The sequence below is a fragment of the Sparus aurata genome, chromosome 9 (assembly GCF_900880675.1).
Source record: "Sparus aurata chromosome 9, fSpaAur1.1, whole genome shotgun sequence".
Classification (NCBI taxonomy): Eukaryota; Metazoa; Chordata; class Actinopteri; order Spariformes; family Sparidae; genus Sparus; species Sparus aurata.
In genome coordinates, this window is record NC_044195.1 from 10,276,555 (window position 1) to 10,292,266 (window position 15,712).

Below are 15,712 nucleotides of genomic sequence, written 5' to 3' on the forward strand. Positions count from 1 at the left end.
TCCATTTGCATGGTTTTGGTGTGAGTTGTCGAGTTTTGGGGATATGTCTGCCCCCTCCCGAAGAGTATTATACAGAAATAATGATCCGGTTATTCAAGACCTTTTGTAAGCAGATTCACGAAGGAGTCATATCACACCTGCCAACAGTATCACCACACAGAAGGAAACATGCATCTAATCAAGGGCGAGAGGCTTGTACTGTCAGAGCAAGATGCAATATTTATTTATTTATTTTTCAGTATTTTAGGGTGAATTGTCCCTTTAATGGTTGAGCATATGGTGGTATTTTAGAAAATATTGTGCTTCTAAATTTATGGCACCAGCCCTTTTCTTTTTTCAACATGACAACGCCCCATAGCACAAATCCATGTACACAAAGACATGACATTTGAATGACATGCTTAGCAATCAGTTACAATTGATGGTTAAAGCTCAAATGTCCACATACCTTGGCCGTATACAATAATGTCTATTTGGAAACTAGATCTCCCTCTCTCAGAGCTTTTTCATGGAGCGTTGTTTGAAGCCCCTGCAGCTCAAGCTGCTGTGCTGAAATGTGTGAGTCCTCACGCGGCTCACCAACAGATGGCAGCAGCACTACATCTGGTGGTTCCTACTGGGGTCCTTTGTCTTCTTCTCTTCATGATTACTGTTTATATATGATGGAGGAGATGGAAGCAAAATGCTAATCTGCTGATTAGCACCCTGAGTGTTGCTTCATCCATTACAGCTGTAATATCTATATTTAAATAGAAGTCAAATCACTGGCGGTTACATGGAGGGATGAATTAAGGTCCTGGTTATTAGTTAATTCAATGATATGCATTTAAGGCCCAGCATCTGACTCAATTCGAACTGAGTATCTTTAATGCAATTTAAGGATTTGAATGGTCAGTAATAAGATAAAAGGCCCATGTGCTGCAGGCAGTTATCACTGTAGTGTTTACTTGACTTTTCTCAGGAGAACTCAAGCACATGTTGGAGCAAACAAAATCCTCAGATTTAATGATTTTGACCTTCTTGAACAGACAACTTGTGATCCCCTGACAGCGTGAGCTTTGCCACAAAAACATTATCACCATTGACATTCACTTGAAGCTTGAGGACATTAAATTGTGCTTCAAGTAGGTGGCAATTTACAGCGGCAGAACCCAGGGAGAAAAAACTAACATATCCCTGCTGACTCTACATCTAGATGAAATTGTTGTTCCTTCTGATGGGGCGCCCACTAATGTAATCGATTATAATCTTCATATTAATAATACCCCTTATGCCATTACTTGTGGAAAAAAACACTGCCGCCTGAAAAGCGGAGTAGAAGCCACCTCTAAATCATGAGGCAATCTGTTGCTTGTTGGTGCTCCAGGGAGAAAAAATGACTTTGGGGGAGAGTTTAACAATACTCAGCAGTTTCACTACATTTAGCAGCTGAAACTCCACTGCTCATTTACAATATGCTGGAGGCTTCGGTCTCCAGGGTGAGGTAGATTCTTTCTTTAAATAATAAAGGTCTTCGACGGATATCCTTCTTAATGCAGGATTCATTGAATCTTCTCATCTGTTCAATAATTAAAGCAACATGCCAGACCTCATTGAAAGCCCCATTAAGCCCCAGCAAAAAAGATCACATTCAATATTTGTTGAAGAACAGATACCGCTGTAACGTCTCAGATTTGTTTAATGTTCAGTGTTCCACAGCTGAGCTCAGAGATAATGCCTCCTTACACAATAGAAGATATGTTTCAAGTGGACTGAGAGGACCAGGACACATCATAATGAATCACTGTGCCTTGCTGAGAAACAGACAGTGGACAGACAAATACGCTTTAAATCCAGTTTTTTTTAAACACATTCTCCAAACATATCAAATCCAAATCATGTCCTGAATTTATTAAGTATCATTTTCATTTCATAATAATTAGTATTCTTACCATAGCAGAGGGACTTTTAAGGGTTAATATGACATTCCGTGTAAAATAAAACAGTTTAAAATGTGAAAGATTTGTACAACACCACAGAACAAGAAGTTTTCAGCAGCTCACTCCCAAGTTTTAATGGCCTGAAAATGCTCACATTCGTTTTCCATACTTGGTTAACCCAGTATAAAAAGCCTTGAATTCCTCTGTTCTTATTTTACACGACACAGCCACACTACACATTTACTGTAAATGTTGTGGAAGAGGAGAATGTGAGCACAAACAATCTAAGCCAGTGAAGCTCAGTTCGGATCCCAGCCACATTACGAACAGAGCGATTAGCTCATGTAGGTGTGGTACCGCTGTTGGAAAGCAGTGAACATTCAGAGCAGGCGACGATGAATCATACGATGCTGAAGTGTTGCAGCGGTCCCCCGACAGATCTGTAGTGCAGATGCCAGCTGGATGCCGAGTGGAGCCGTGTGCCTTTGCTCTGTTTCATTTTCACTTTAAACTTCTTCCAGTGAGAGACAGAAGAGTTTCTTTTTAAATATACAGCATGACAATCTTGGCACAACTGTAGAACTACTCATAAACAATGAATAATGAAGGCGTATGACTCAATTCTGAACCCTTCTCCATTTGTTTGCCATTGTTTGTCAGGATGGTGCAGGAAGGCAGACAATACTCCCATAGTTCCCTGAACAAATCTCACACTGCCTAATAACGGTGAATGTGGCATCTCCTGACTGTAATTATGCTGAATGTGAACACTGTGCTGATATCTATTACAAAGGCAGAAGGTGATAGACTAGAGTTTTCGTCTTCATAAGTGGCAGGCGCAAACATGTCTGGAATGAGGTGCTCGGTGGGAGGAAAAGCACGCCAGAGGCTGCTCAGATGATGCGAGCTGCCTCTGGCATCGACAACACAGCTACGCATCTTTACGGCTGCCAACACAGACCTGTTTATTAACATAGTCACTTGACACTGGCATATGCTGGAGGCTGTGTGGGCGAGCAAGTCGGGTATGAATGCTAACAGGCTGTTTGTGTTTCCCGGAGCAGGAGTTACTTTGTGACAACCAGACGGCAGCCTGCGTCTAAAGGAAATGGAGCAATCATAAAACAACAAATAAAACCAATAAAATCTGTATAAATCTTCATTGACTGCATTCCATGGAACAATCAGTCAGTAAATAAATAGCAAAATTAACTGTCTACAAAATGACAAATATTTGACAATCATTGGCTCCTGAAAACAGAGTACACCAAATCTGAAACAAGAGCCACACACACCAGGCAGCATTGCATAGTTTTAAACAAAGACCTAAACCAGAGGCCTGCACCTGGTCAGCAACACAGGGGTCTGGGTGCAAAAAAATGCATCTACCAGCTGGAACTTTTAAAAAAGCACACAGAAGAAAACTGGATGTGATTGGGCGCACGACTGAATGAAAAACTGAAACTAAAACCCCGTCTGCCAGTCTTGTTTTGCTCATCTTCCCTAAAGTAACTTTATCAGTCCTAACAGTTAATTATTTTGTCACACATGTTTTAATAGTAATTATATTCCATTTAGCCATATCCTGTTAAATATCGGTTTAGTCTTGCCTTCAGCAAAGCTAACATAGACCATATTCTTATGGTGGCCATTTTCCCCTGATGTCAAATACTCAGGGTCTGAAACTCAAATGTGGTAGTATGTGATCCAGGCAGCCATGAAAACGTAGTGAATCTGACAAATTGTCAGAGTGTCACTGCTTCCTGGTCGATCAGTTAAAAAGACAATGGATAGTGAAAATTTGAAGGGACATCAGGACATGATTTAAGACAAAACCACATATTTGATAACCCAATGGCTGACATTAGACGATAGCTACAGCTGGTCTTCAACCACTTCCTAGCTAACAGGCTGGCCACACTGTGTGTGCGTGATGTAACTTCTTGCTTCTCATTTCTGCGTCCATGTTGACAGGTTAGAGCAGCCACATTGTCCTGGAAGTGATGCACACTGGATGTAATTTACCAGTTTTGCCACCTAGGAAGTTGGTGAACGCTAGCATTAGCTAATAGGTAATCAAATATTTTGTTTTACCTTGAAATATGGCCCAGATCCCTCCAGATTCTCACCATATATAGTTTTTGAGTGTCTTATCAATCACGAAGCAGTTAATTTATAATATAATATATATTAATAATATCAATATAAGCCCACAACAACAGGAATATTCAATTTCCCACCCCAAGCATGATGCCACAGAAAAATGGCCGTTGTGTGAATATGGGCTATGGGTTGTTGGCCGAGCTCACGACATAAGGCTCAGTCTTGAACCTCAATAATCTTTGGGTACGAACAGAAATTTCTCTGAAGCTCTACTACTGAAGACAATTATATATTATTGAATATAATGTGATATTAAAGTCAATCACTGAAATCATCAATGTCGGTAAATTTTTTAAGGGCAACATACACTGCATCTATTATTTTTTTATGTAACCACGTGCTCCATTGACTCAGCAGAATACATCACATCCTTTTTTCCAGCTCTGATGCAGAAAAGCCTTCAACCCTTCAGTTTCTTAAATGCGCAGAGGTGTTAATGTTACTCAAGGATATTTTTTAAAAAGTGTTCATTTGAAAGGTATCGTGTTTGTACGATACAATCCCAGGTACAACTGGATTGATTTAACAGAAGTCAACAGTCTAAATATTTAAGTGGGGTTGTATTATACATAACAGGTACTGTCTGATATTAACTGTAGCTTTGCAGGTGCAGGAAGAGTATGGGTTTGAAAAACTGCACGTGTGCAGGACTCTGACCTAAACTGTGGCTGTTTTTAAAGCAAGTAAAAGTAAATGTCTTAATCAGACAATGGTGGGGAGTAAACAACTCTCAAAATCAATCCATTAAGCTCCATAAATGATTGGGGCTGCGTCAGAGTTTCCTCTAAGTCCTCACTCAGATCTGTCATTGCCCACTGGTGATGGGATGGAGTGAACAGGACTGATGTGGTGCTGCTAGACTTTTGGTTTCTCTGTCTGATCACGGAGGATTGTATTTCTTTTGTTTCCACTTTTTCCTCAGGTTGGTCAGGGCCATCTCTGCTGCATTTTCAGGGCACGTGCAAGACATCTGACCGAAGGTCCAATTGTCCTTTGTGTTTTAAGTTTTTGTCAGACGTTGTAGTCTGGCGCTTTTCCCAGCGGTTGCCTCAGTCTGATCTGCAGGGTCATGAAGGCTCCGACTGCCACATGGAAGAGGATCTGCCACATGTTTCTCAGTTCATACAGATACATGTTGGACAGGCAGATGAGTGCAAATGCCAGGAAGGACTTACTGTTCCTCCACACAGAGTAGTAGGCAAACAGGTAGCACTGCAAGGAGAAGGGCAGAGGAGAATTTGAATGCTGCACATTGTGTGAGTGACATTGACTAGTGACATGTTTTCATCATTAATGTCCTTCATGGGACAATAAGTCTGCTCAGCAAGTTAGAAATCCTGTCTGATAACTTTGTTCCCCCCATCAGTCTCCCAATTTGTGGTGCTCCATTTAGTATCCGGAGCTGCACAAAAGGAGCTGATGAAAATGTTTTAGAGAAGGTAGTGGGGGTAAAAGGCACTGAGCTTTTGCTAATGTTAGTCTAGCTGACAAGCTGCTGAGCTGTAAAGTGCAGGGCTGTTAGTCAGCCAGTCAGCCAGTGACGGGCTGCTCTTACCGCAGACTATCACTTACCTGATACAGACAGGCTGCTGTGCCGAGGAAGAAGGCAATCACATAATTAAAGTCTTCATCGTCATTCTGCAGACAGGAAGAAAAGGGCTTTTTAGTGATCTTGTCTAGACAAAGCATCATGAAACTAATATGACAAGAAAATTCACAGGCTCCAACATTTCATTTTTTCCATTCAGTCTGATCTATCTTATGATTTGACATTTAGTTTCAGGGAACAGAATGGACGGCTCATGGCAGACTGACACTGTTATGCACCAAAGCTGAATGAATTCTTAAACTTTTCTGGGAGGAAAATTCAGGTTCATGACATCTTGGCTCATGTTTTGTCATTTTTCATTAATTTTATAACTCTTATATAACTCTTGTGTCCTGTATAACTAAATCAGATTGCATGATAATGTTCCAAAAACAAAGCCCCTGCATGAAGTCAGTTAAAAATTCCTCATTGTGTAAAAAAAAAAACTGTGGACCTGGAAATAGGCTTAAAGCCTGTCTGACAATGTGACATATTGCCTTCCTTGTCCTGTCAGACTTCTTTTCAGCAATGTCACAGTGGACCTCAGGAAATAACTTAATTGTGTTATTAACAAAAGAACAGAGAGCCGAAACCATGAAAATAAGACTCTGGTTGTGTGAAACCAGAATTTCCCTTTAATAGAAACTGAATGTGTTAGGATGTCATCTCTGTTACGACCTCACCTGCAGTATGCTCTCGATGGCGTGGACTCCTCGCAGCAGGTTCAGGCCTCCACAGAGGACACTGAGCACACAGGACACAATGCCTGAGAGAGTGACTGGCTCCAACATCTGTGTGGGAGCTGGACGAGAGAAAGGAGAGGGTATAACAGACTCTGACTCTGCACAATCGGATTTGACAGATTAACTGCAAAAGAAAGAAATATGCTTTACGAGGGACATAACAAAACATGTAATAAAAACTATTAGTTACAGGATAAAGGGACAAATCCTGAAACAGAGATGATCATACACTGTTTTTACGTCCTCTGTCTTCCAAAACATTTTGGCAGAGTAACAGGATTGACACATCACTATCATCAGATTAGCATACTTCATCCCTCAGGACAAAATGATTTATGTTCTCAGAAAACTGAGACTGACCGGGGCAACCAAGGGAGAGTGAACAAAGCGTGGAGAGCTGCCCTGAAGAGGATGTCAGGGGGAACACAACAGCTCTAAGTGACCCAAGTTGGCATCACTTAGCTCGGAGCAGCTGAGGTGTGACGGTGCGTACAGGAGGGTTGTTTCTGGAGCAACCGAAGGGAAAGGGCGAGCTGTTCAACTGAGCTATCTGACCACCAAACAGTATCCCTAAGGCTGAAACTTAAAAACACACGGGGCCAGAAATATGAACAATACGTACATGGTTTATAATTAAGACAAGGTGTATTAGTTGAGTTTGAATCAGGTAGAAGTATTGATAAGGAAACATGTAGAAACATAGATTCTAACATTTCACATTTTCAAGTACTAGTATTTTAGTATAAGTCACAACTCTCTGATATTCACCCTTTTTCGTGTGATACTCAAATAATAAACAAAATACAATTACTCAGGTGCAATTACAAAAGGTTGATGCACTTCAGTTGTAAAGTAAAAGTAAGACATAACAAACACCCCCAAAAAGGGCACAGATGGGACTGCACTTTAGCACTGTGCTGCTCCTTTGAACATTATAACAAGCACATGTGAGAATCTACAGCTTTGAGATAAAATGGTCAAAAACCAAACAGCTCAAAAAGTGATATGAATGATGTGACAGGTGCAACAGTGCTTCCAGTAATGTCCCTATACAGATGTAGTATGGAATCCAGTATTCTGAAATAATTACCAGTGACCTTTGTATGTCATTGTGTTACAAAGACCAGTGCTACCAGTGTTAATAGTGCCAAGTAATGAGTAAGATAAGATGAGATAACACTATTGATCCCCAGTAGAGAACTTAAGTAGCTAGTCTATTACTTTATCAAACCTCTTTCATGGGTGGTGGGGTGTGTATAGATCTGTGTATGTGTGTAAGCGTAGCTTTTGTTTTACCTATGCCCTTGTATTTAGAGGGCGTGTGCACTGAGAATCCATTGATAGCCCTCAGGTCCTCAGGGGAGAGCTGGTAGGGCGGTCGCAGCTTGATCTCTGTCTGCATGTCAGCCAAGTTGATCTTGGTGGACAGAGAACGTGGGCTGTTGTAGCGCTGTTTGGTCTTCTGGATGAAGGTGTCTGATGGATGACAGCGAGAACAACAACAAGGGGGTTAATACCACAGGGATTTAACCAACACACATTAACACACAATTTGTATGGAAGCAATTTTAATATTTGACACTCTCAATTATATAAATATAATATAATATATATAATATAATATATATATATATATATATATATATATATATATATATATATATATATATATATATAGCGATTCAACAGATTCGGACGTTTTAACGGCATTTAGTACAGTGCTATGAGCTAGCTTAATGCCTGTAACAAGACTGAGCTAGCTAAGTAGTTTTTGTGTTTATATGTGTGATATTTATCTTTATGGCAAAGATCTCCAGAAAGCAATAACACCAGCTCAAGGCTGATTCAACAGCAACTAGAAATGGTCTCTGTTGCTAGCTTGTGGAATATCTGCTGGAGTAGTAAGCAAGGTTTCACCAGAAACAGGCATCTACTAATGTAACTGACTGTTTTCCAATTATTAGTCAGAACCCATGCATTTCCATGGAAAAGGAGATAACGCTTATGAAAAAGTGTATGTATTTTGAGAGTTAACTGCCCTACAACATGAATACAGTTTGATTATGTCTCTTACTTCGTTGTTAATAGTTATATAATCACAATATTGCTAAATCAAGTTTTGGTGCTATTACTGTCTCTAACCCACCCTTTTCACATTTACCTCAGATGTAGTTTGTATGTATTACTTTTCCAGAATATCTTTTGTTGGGCTAATTATGTAGGAGAAATTGGTAATACTTGTTCTTTCACAATCTATCTTTCCCCCAAATCATTGATGAACCGAGACATTCATGCCCTTTGACTCTGAGCTGAATTCATTCACCGTTTGACAGCTGACACATTCTGTAAAACTCCATAGAGCTCACCAAATTCAATGAAGGAGTATGGACGCACGGCGCTGCTGATTCGTTTGGTGTCATAGGTTACAATAAACTCCTTCTGCAGCTCGTCCAGGAAGCAGAAGGCCAGCACATTGGGGTAGTTTGCGGTGCACACCATCAGGTATCCAACACCCAGTGAGCTTGTGAAGCTAACACACACACACACACACACACACACACACACACACACACACACACACACACACACACACACACACACACACACACACACACACACACACACACACACACACACATTATTGCTTTATACACACTGCAGTCTTTTCTCTTGACATAAACTCTGGAACACTGTAATTAGGACACCAAGCTAAATACAGTGCAGATTATAGAGGGAAAAAACACAATGGCATTTCTGATTCTGCAGGCCGCTGCTTTAAACACTGTACAAACACTATTTCAGCACATTTGAGCCTAAAATGTACACATTCACAGCTCATTAAACACAATTCCACATCCACATTCATATGCACCTCGGCAGACACTCCGTCTTTTGGCCCTGTACTGTTAATTGATACACAGAGCACAAATCAAATTCCCCAGATACAAAGACTTCTGCATTATCTGAATAGCTCAGAGCACAACTAAGGGGGAAAGCCAGTTATCACATCTACATCTAAATTGATGTGGAAAATAAATGTCAACAAATAGTACAGACTGATGTGATGATTACCATGTGGCTGTACAAAAAGCAAAAAGCATTGCATAATATAGAAGATATGCTACGAATGAGGCTGAATCTGACACCAGCATGACACTGTGTACCTGCTGAAATCAAACAACCGTCTAATAAATAAATATCAAAAGGAGTCAGTACAGTTGAACAATCAGTACACACCTACTACACATCTACTTGGTGTAAGTGTGTTAAAAATGTTACAGCTACCATAATTAAGTATGTTAATTTATAAAGAGATTTTTTAAGACCTGACATTCAGAAAGTGTTTCACAATAAAATACGAAGAAACAGAAGATTTCAAGGGTCCACAGGGAATGAATTTCAAAATTTAGGAGCCACAAATTCAAGGCATAGTCTCATTTACTTTTACACTTGCAGGTTGGAACAACCATTGAGTCTTACTCTGAAGGCCGCAGAAGCTACCGCAGAAGCCGCAGAAGCTAATAGATAAAGGGCAGTAGTGGCTCACTGGTGCAGGCAGGGACCTCACAATGCAGACGCTGAATACTGACTACAAAAAACTTAAATTGGATTCTGAATTTAATCGGCATCTTAAAAAATTATGTTTAGCTTTGACTAGTGCGTCACCACATCTGACATCCTACCTGTGGACAAATCTGAGCTAGCTTAGGATATCCTGATTGGTATCTTGGAGAACCAGACATAACGTGGTAGTATCTTGTTAATCAGAAGGTGGCCAAGCCCCAAATCATATTCTGCTTTATTGTCTGTTTTACTCTAGATGGGACCATTATTTATAAAAGTTAACATCATTCTGTGTAAAAGATTTAAAACTAGCGACTGAGACCATAAATTCATGAATAAACTATTAAAATAAATCAGGTAAATAGTAGGGTTACTTTCTGCAAACCTTTTACACAATCTCACTGCTTTTTGCCACCAGTTGAGTTGCCCCCTGCTGGCCATCGGAAACAGTGCAGATTGAAGGCACTTTTACATGGCCTCGCTTCTCAAAGCAGGAAGCTCTGTCCATATTCTATACAGTCAATGGTTGGTCCTCGGGTTGAACTGCTGACAATAAATTCTATTAATCAAAAGACTACAGTATACAGGTTATATTAAGGTTACTGCAAAGTCCCTAAATGCTATCACCTACATATTCTAAATCTCTGTAAATGTCCACATAAAGTAAGCTATCAACGTTAGTTGTTTTTTTTTTAAGCAAAATGATACAAGGAATCTTCTCCAGCTTTCATGGCACAGAAGTAAAACAGATATCAAAAGCCTCTAAAGAGCCCACACTATCAGAGAACAGATTATCTGTGACTTTAACCACTAACTTCCTCCTTCTGACCTTCACTTTCTTCTGACCTTCTCATCTTCAGATGCTTCAAACTCCTTGATTAAAGCGACTCTCATCAGAGGAGACTGGTTGTTGAAAGGTATAGCAGGCTCATTAATGGCCAATTCTCACTGTTTCTTTTGAGCTCATGTTCTCTGTCTCAGTTAGACTAATTAGCTCTTAAACTGTGCATGAGCAAGTTTCAAAGCATTTCCCTAAGCACCAGTGGGGCTTTTAGAAGCATTTTGACATCTTAAATGAAATCCCAGCTGTCAAATCATTCAAATTAAAAAGCATTTTTCCATCAAAGTTCTAACAGAGGGGTCAAGAGGAGGGCAGGAAAACTGTCAGCAGTAGGCTGTATAATCACCCTCGGGATCAATGGATTAATATTCTCTAAGACGCCGAAGTTAGATCTCTAAACTTTATTTTATAACAGGAATTTAAAATATGTTAAGTGAATGAAACCAGTCTTACAAATACTGCTCTTATCAGGCAAGTACAGTTATCCAAATCTAACAGAGTATCATAACTAGACGTACTTGTTTTATTGACTTTGAGAATCTAAAATAAAAATCCCAAATGACTTACTTGACATTATATGGCCCAGTCTTGAGTGTGCAGCGGTCGGGGAACTGGCTGAGTTTCTTGGAGAGACCTTTGAGGTGCTTCTTGGTTTCCTGAAGCTCTTTGTCCTGCTCATAGTCTGTGGATGCAGAGAGAGGCAGGCCATCCCCGACCCGAACCACTGAGGCGAACAACACCATCGACATCTTACAGCTCTAGTAAACTCACTGAAGCACTGCAAAAAGATGGAGTAAAAGGGAAGAAAGCCCATTTATAGTGCACATGTATCTTAATGCTGTAGGATTCACTGATGTGGCAGTTTTTATCGTGTGACAGCATAAATGCGTCCATCACGAGAGATTTGACAATGCCGATACTACGTGACATCGGAGCTTTAGGTGATGGCAGTATAGCACCTCTAAACTGTGTGATTTCTAGTCTTTTGTTTTAATTCACGCGTTGTCTCAGGTGAGGTAATTTGTTTTGGTATATTTCGATCTTTTATACTATTTAATTCTCGACAAGATGTAATAATCAAATTTGTGCAATTAGCTAATTAAATTTAAAGCTGATAAATGGAGCTGATAATGCAAACCCAAATGACTGACTTTCACTGACTGCTGGTTTAGACATTTTTTAGCACAAAATTGTCTGTTATCGGTACCAGCTGAAATAATCCATCATCATGCATCCTTAAAAATAATTAAATGTGATGAGGTACAGTTCTTTATGCTTATTTAAAATAAGCTTTAAGATTTATCACCCACCCCTTCTAAACTGTCTGCCAAACAAATGAACCATCTAATTTGTATCTCAAATATTTGAGAAAAGAGTTGAAAGAGCTGAAACAATACATGAATAAAATCCAACTTCTGAAAACGGATTCATAGTTTAAATGACTGTTTTCTCTTACGAAATGCTTTTCCTATGTTTTTTCTATCATCATTATATGAATATCTTTAGATATCGGACTGTTTATCACACAAAACAGATGAATTGATGATTAAAATGATTGTTGCGTCTCTTTCAGCCCTAACACAAAAACAACTAACAGGTAATGTGAACATTGATTGTCTTGTTATATTATAGTGTTCTGCTGGGAAAACCTTGGATCCTGGCATTTATGTGGATGCCACACACACCGCCCACCCAAATACCGTTGCAGACCATGTACACCCGTCATGACAGTGGCCTCCCTAGAAGGACACCTCGCCTTGCTACACCACCGAATCTGCTCAGGAATAAACAAGGTCTCGACCCAGCCTCCAAATCAAGCATCTATGGAAAGTTCCTGAAACAAGTCTGGTCCATGGAGGCCACACCTTGGATTGGGAAATTGGAGGCCACGCTGACACCTTGAGCTCTCATATTTCTACTATCGGAGAGTTCCATGGTCTGCAGCAGTGTTTGTTTGGACGGGTAGTGCATGTCAAGTGACATTTACATGAAGGCAAGGACCAGAGGTTTCCATGAAGAATATGGCATTATAATGAGATAACTCTACTCATTTCACCTGTGGGTATTTTAATATTGTGGCTGATTAGTTTGAGATGAGTCTTTAACTATGTTTAATCTTAAGTTTCAGTCCTTGTTGACAGCATTCATTTCCCCTTTTTCTCCTTCAAGAAGCTGGCCTACGAGAGTCAAACGAAACGTGCATTTTGCTTTCCAAAGTCGGAAATATTACACTTTTATAATCTCGTTTTTATGAGAAATTGAGGAATGAAGGGGATGGCACTCAGGTACGGCTTATTTTGCTGTATGGATAATGTCAATATCTGTGATGCTGCAAAAACTGCTAACCTTGTTTTATTATTTACTAAACTTTTTTTTTTCTCCAAAGAGTTTAAAATGAAGGCGTCTGTTCATCAAAGTGTCTGTTTATCAAAGTGCTGTGTGCCATCATGGCTTTAAAATGTGTTTTTCCACAAATGTCCCCTCCCTGTTTTTTGCAATCCTATCAGTTTCCTGTCAAACTGACACTTTCTCGAGATTAGGGTAGACCAATTATATATCTGGCCAATTATCAGGCTTATATTCAGCATTTTTTTGATCATCTGTATTTTGTTTTGTGTCCGATTGCCGATAAAATATTTACATTTAAAATGTACTGTACTTTGGCCGTGATGCAGCATCCTCTCTCTGTTAGTGGTCAACAGTCTGTGGTCACAGTGTCCACAACACTTCCTGATGTCATCTGTAATAGCCGATCAGCACTGAATAATCTGAATTTGCAAAGTAAGCAGTAACTAAAATGATCAAGTCGAGTGAAAGCAGAAAATGGAATTACCTATAAATTGTACATAACTATAATACTTGAGTAAATTGTGGTTTGTTACATTCCATAAATGGCTATTCTCAACTTTGAGGATGAGATTTGTATTTTTCCTGTAAATTAATATCAGCTTCAGTTATCGGTTATCTGTCTCCTGTATTAATAACATTGGTATCAGCCCTTGACAAAGCATATCAGCCGACTCCTCGGGACATCCCAATGAAACCTGGCTGTGAAGTGAGTGATGCTGGTGCACTGTTAGCGCAAGTCAAACCGTGCACAAGCAAGCATCATTGTTAACCCTAAGCCGCAGTCATTACTTACTGTATGTAAATATAAAGACAAACACATTTATTGGTATTGTCACAGCAATTACAACTAGTAAGGAGTATTCACGTATGCTTTGTAAATAAGGAAAGCTTCAAAAGGCAATACATTATTATATACCTGCAAAGAAGCTGGTGGAGTTCATCCACAACAAAGATGAAAACGTCTAAATAAATCGTGTTGACAGTGGAGAACATTTAAGGTGTTGTTATCTTAAGAGGTCTCTTCACGACTGCACAACAGTGTATAGGTTTCTCTTTAAGTTGGTTAGATAGCAAGCTCAGTCATTACTGTGTAATATTAGATGAAAACATCAGACAAGGTTTATGGAATCTGAATGTGCTTAAGTCAAATAAATATGTGGGTTTAATTCAAGTTTATATCTTTTCTGACAGTTGACTACCAGAGATAAAGAAATTGTGTTGGCTAATCATGCATGCATGAGCTTGTGGTTGCACACTACAATTCAGTTTTGATGGCACAATTAAAATGTTTAAGAGCCTCTGCTGGCCTCAGTAACGAACACAACCTGTCGGTGGGTGTGTGGTCGGTTGTTAGAACCATGGACAGCTCCACGGACTGCAGGGGTGTTCAGAGGAAGCCCACATTCACTTTATCGGACGTGCTTTCACCGAACTCGTGGAAAACATCAAACGGCTTAAACATAAACTGGAGAGCCTAACATCACTAACGTCACCTGTCTTAATTCACTAAAACAACAGCCTTCAAGAGTTTGCAACGGCTTTTTAACGTGTATGCTAGCTAGCTAATCCTTAGCAGCAGCTAGTCAGAAGCTAGGAAGTGAGGGGGTCCATTTAACCATGCCGACATAAAACCCGCTTGAAACTAACGTTTCAAGCTTCCTGTTTTACAACTTCTGTCTCTTGCTTTTTCTCAATTTATTATGCATGTTGTCGGTTTGGAAAAATAGAAGCGCTAACGTCAGAAAACTAGCTGCACCAGCCTAGATTAGCCAGCTAGCCGCCATTAGCAGCTAACTACAGCAGCTTGTCCACTGACATTTCCTTCGAGCTAACGTTAGCAGGCTAATGAGTTAACAGCTAGCTAGTTTGTACACCCAGAACAGGGCAGACGTATAAAAAACCTGAACAAAACACACATGTCCAACAAGCTGAGATACTAAGTTGGGTGTTTAATACCTGGTGAACGAGTTCAGCATCATGTGGACATCTGTGATATGCAGATATGAAAGTGCAAGGAGCAGAAGCAGCTGGCAAATCACAGACAGCGGGATGATTCGTTTACGTGGCTATTTCGCTGTGCATTGTGGGTAAGGGCAACCTCTCATCAGCAGCGCAGCAGAAAACCAAAGATGTTCTGTTGTCATGAGACATCAGATATACTTTGAATTATGTCCAGTATTTGACTCGTGTCCCGAATATTAAAATTAATATTTGGATACAATTCAAGAGATGTTTTGGCTTCCAATGAAACTGGTGAAATAGATTAAAAATATAATAAATATGTAATATAATCCTAAATAGACGTGCTTCTTCTGCTTAAAGGAGCCACTTTCTCATTTATTTCGATTTCTCAGTTGTCCCTCGTTTATTTTTGTTCTTAATTTGTGGATCCACAATTTCACTGTATCTGTCCCTAGGATGACAAAGACATCCCCCATTCTGAAGGAAGGAATATTGTGATCAAAATCTTTGGCTAGAATTTCTGTATGACAATTATTAATGATTACATTTTGATTATTATTATTTAGGTTTCTTTTTTTCTTGA

At 39.7% G+C, this 15,712-nt stretch overlaps 1 protein-coding gene across 1 annotated transcript; it reads right to left on the reverse strand.

The window, feature by feature from the left end:
* Nucleotides 1-1,660: 1,660 nt before the first annotated feature.
* sec22a (SEC22 homolog A, vesicle trafficking protein) lies at nucleotides 1,661-15,236 on the reverse strand. The gene is made up of 7 exons (XM_030428980.1): nucleotides 15,124-15,236; nucleotides 11,386-11,596; nucleotides 8,780-8,943; nucleotides 7,710-7,889; nucleotides 6,354-6,472; nucleotides 5,655-5,720; nucleotides 1,661-5,294 (listed from the first exon to the last, which is right to left on the reverse strand). Exons 2-7 carry the CDS (start codon nucleotides 11,565-11,567, stop codon nucleotides 5,094-5,096), a joined length of 912 nt encoding a protein of 303 aa, XP_030284840.1. The 5' UTR covers nucleotides 11,568-11,596; nucleotides 15,124-15,236; the 3' UTR covers nucleotides 1,661-5,093.
* Nucleotides 15,237-15,712: the final 476 nt, after the last annotated feature.

Bases quoted from the DNA above. Each gene is read 5' to 3' on its own strand.
- sec22a (XM_030428980.1), bottom strand. From the start codon at position 11,567: ATGTCGATGGTGTTGTTCGCCTCAGTGGTTCGGGTCGGGGATGGCCTG. The intron at 7,890-8,779 runs GTGAGCTCTATG...GTCATCCATCAG, and splicing joins ATACTCCTTCATTGAATTTG to ACACCTTCATCCAGAAGACC. The intron at 5,295-5,654 runs GTAAGTGATAGT...TTCTCCTTGCAG, and splicing joins CAGCAGCCTGTCTGTATCAG to TGCTACCTGTTTGCCTACTA.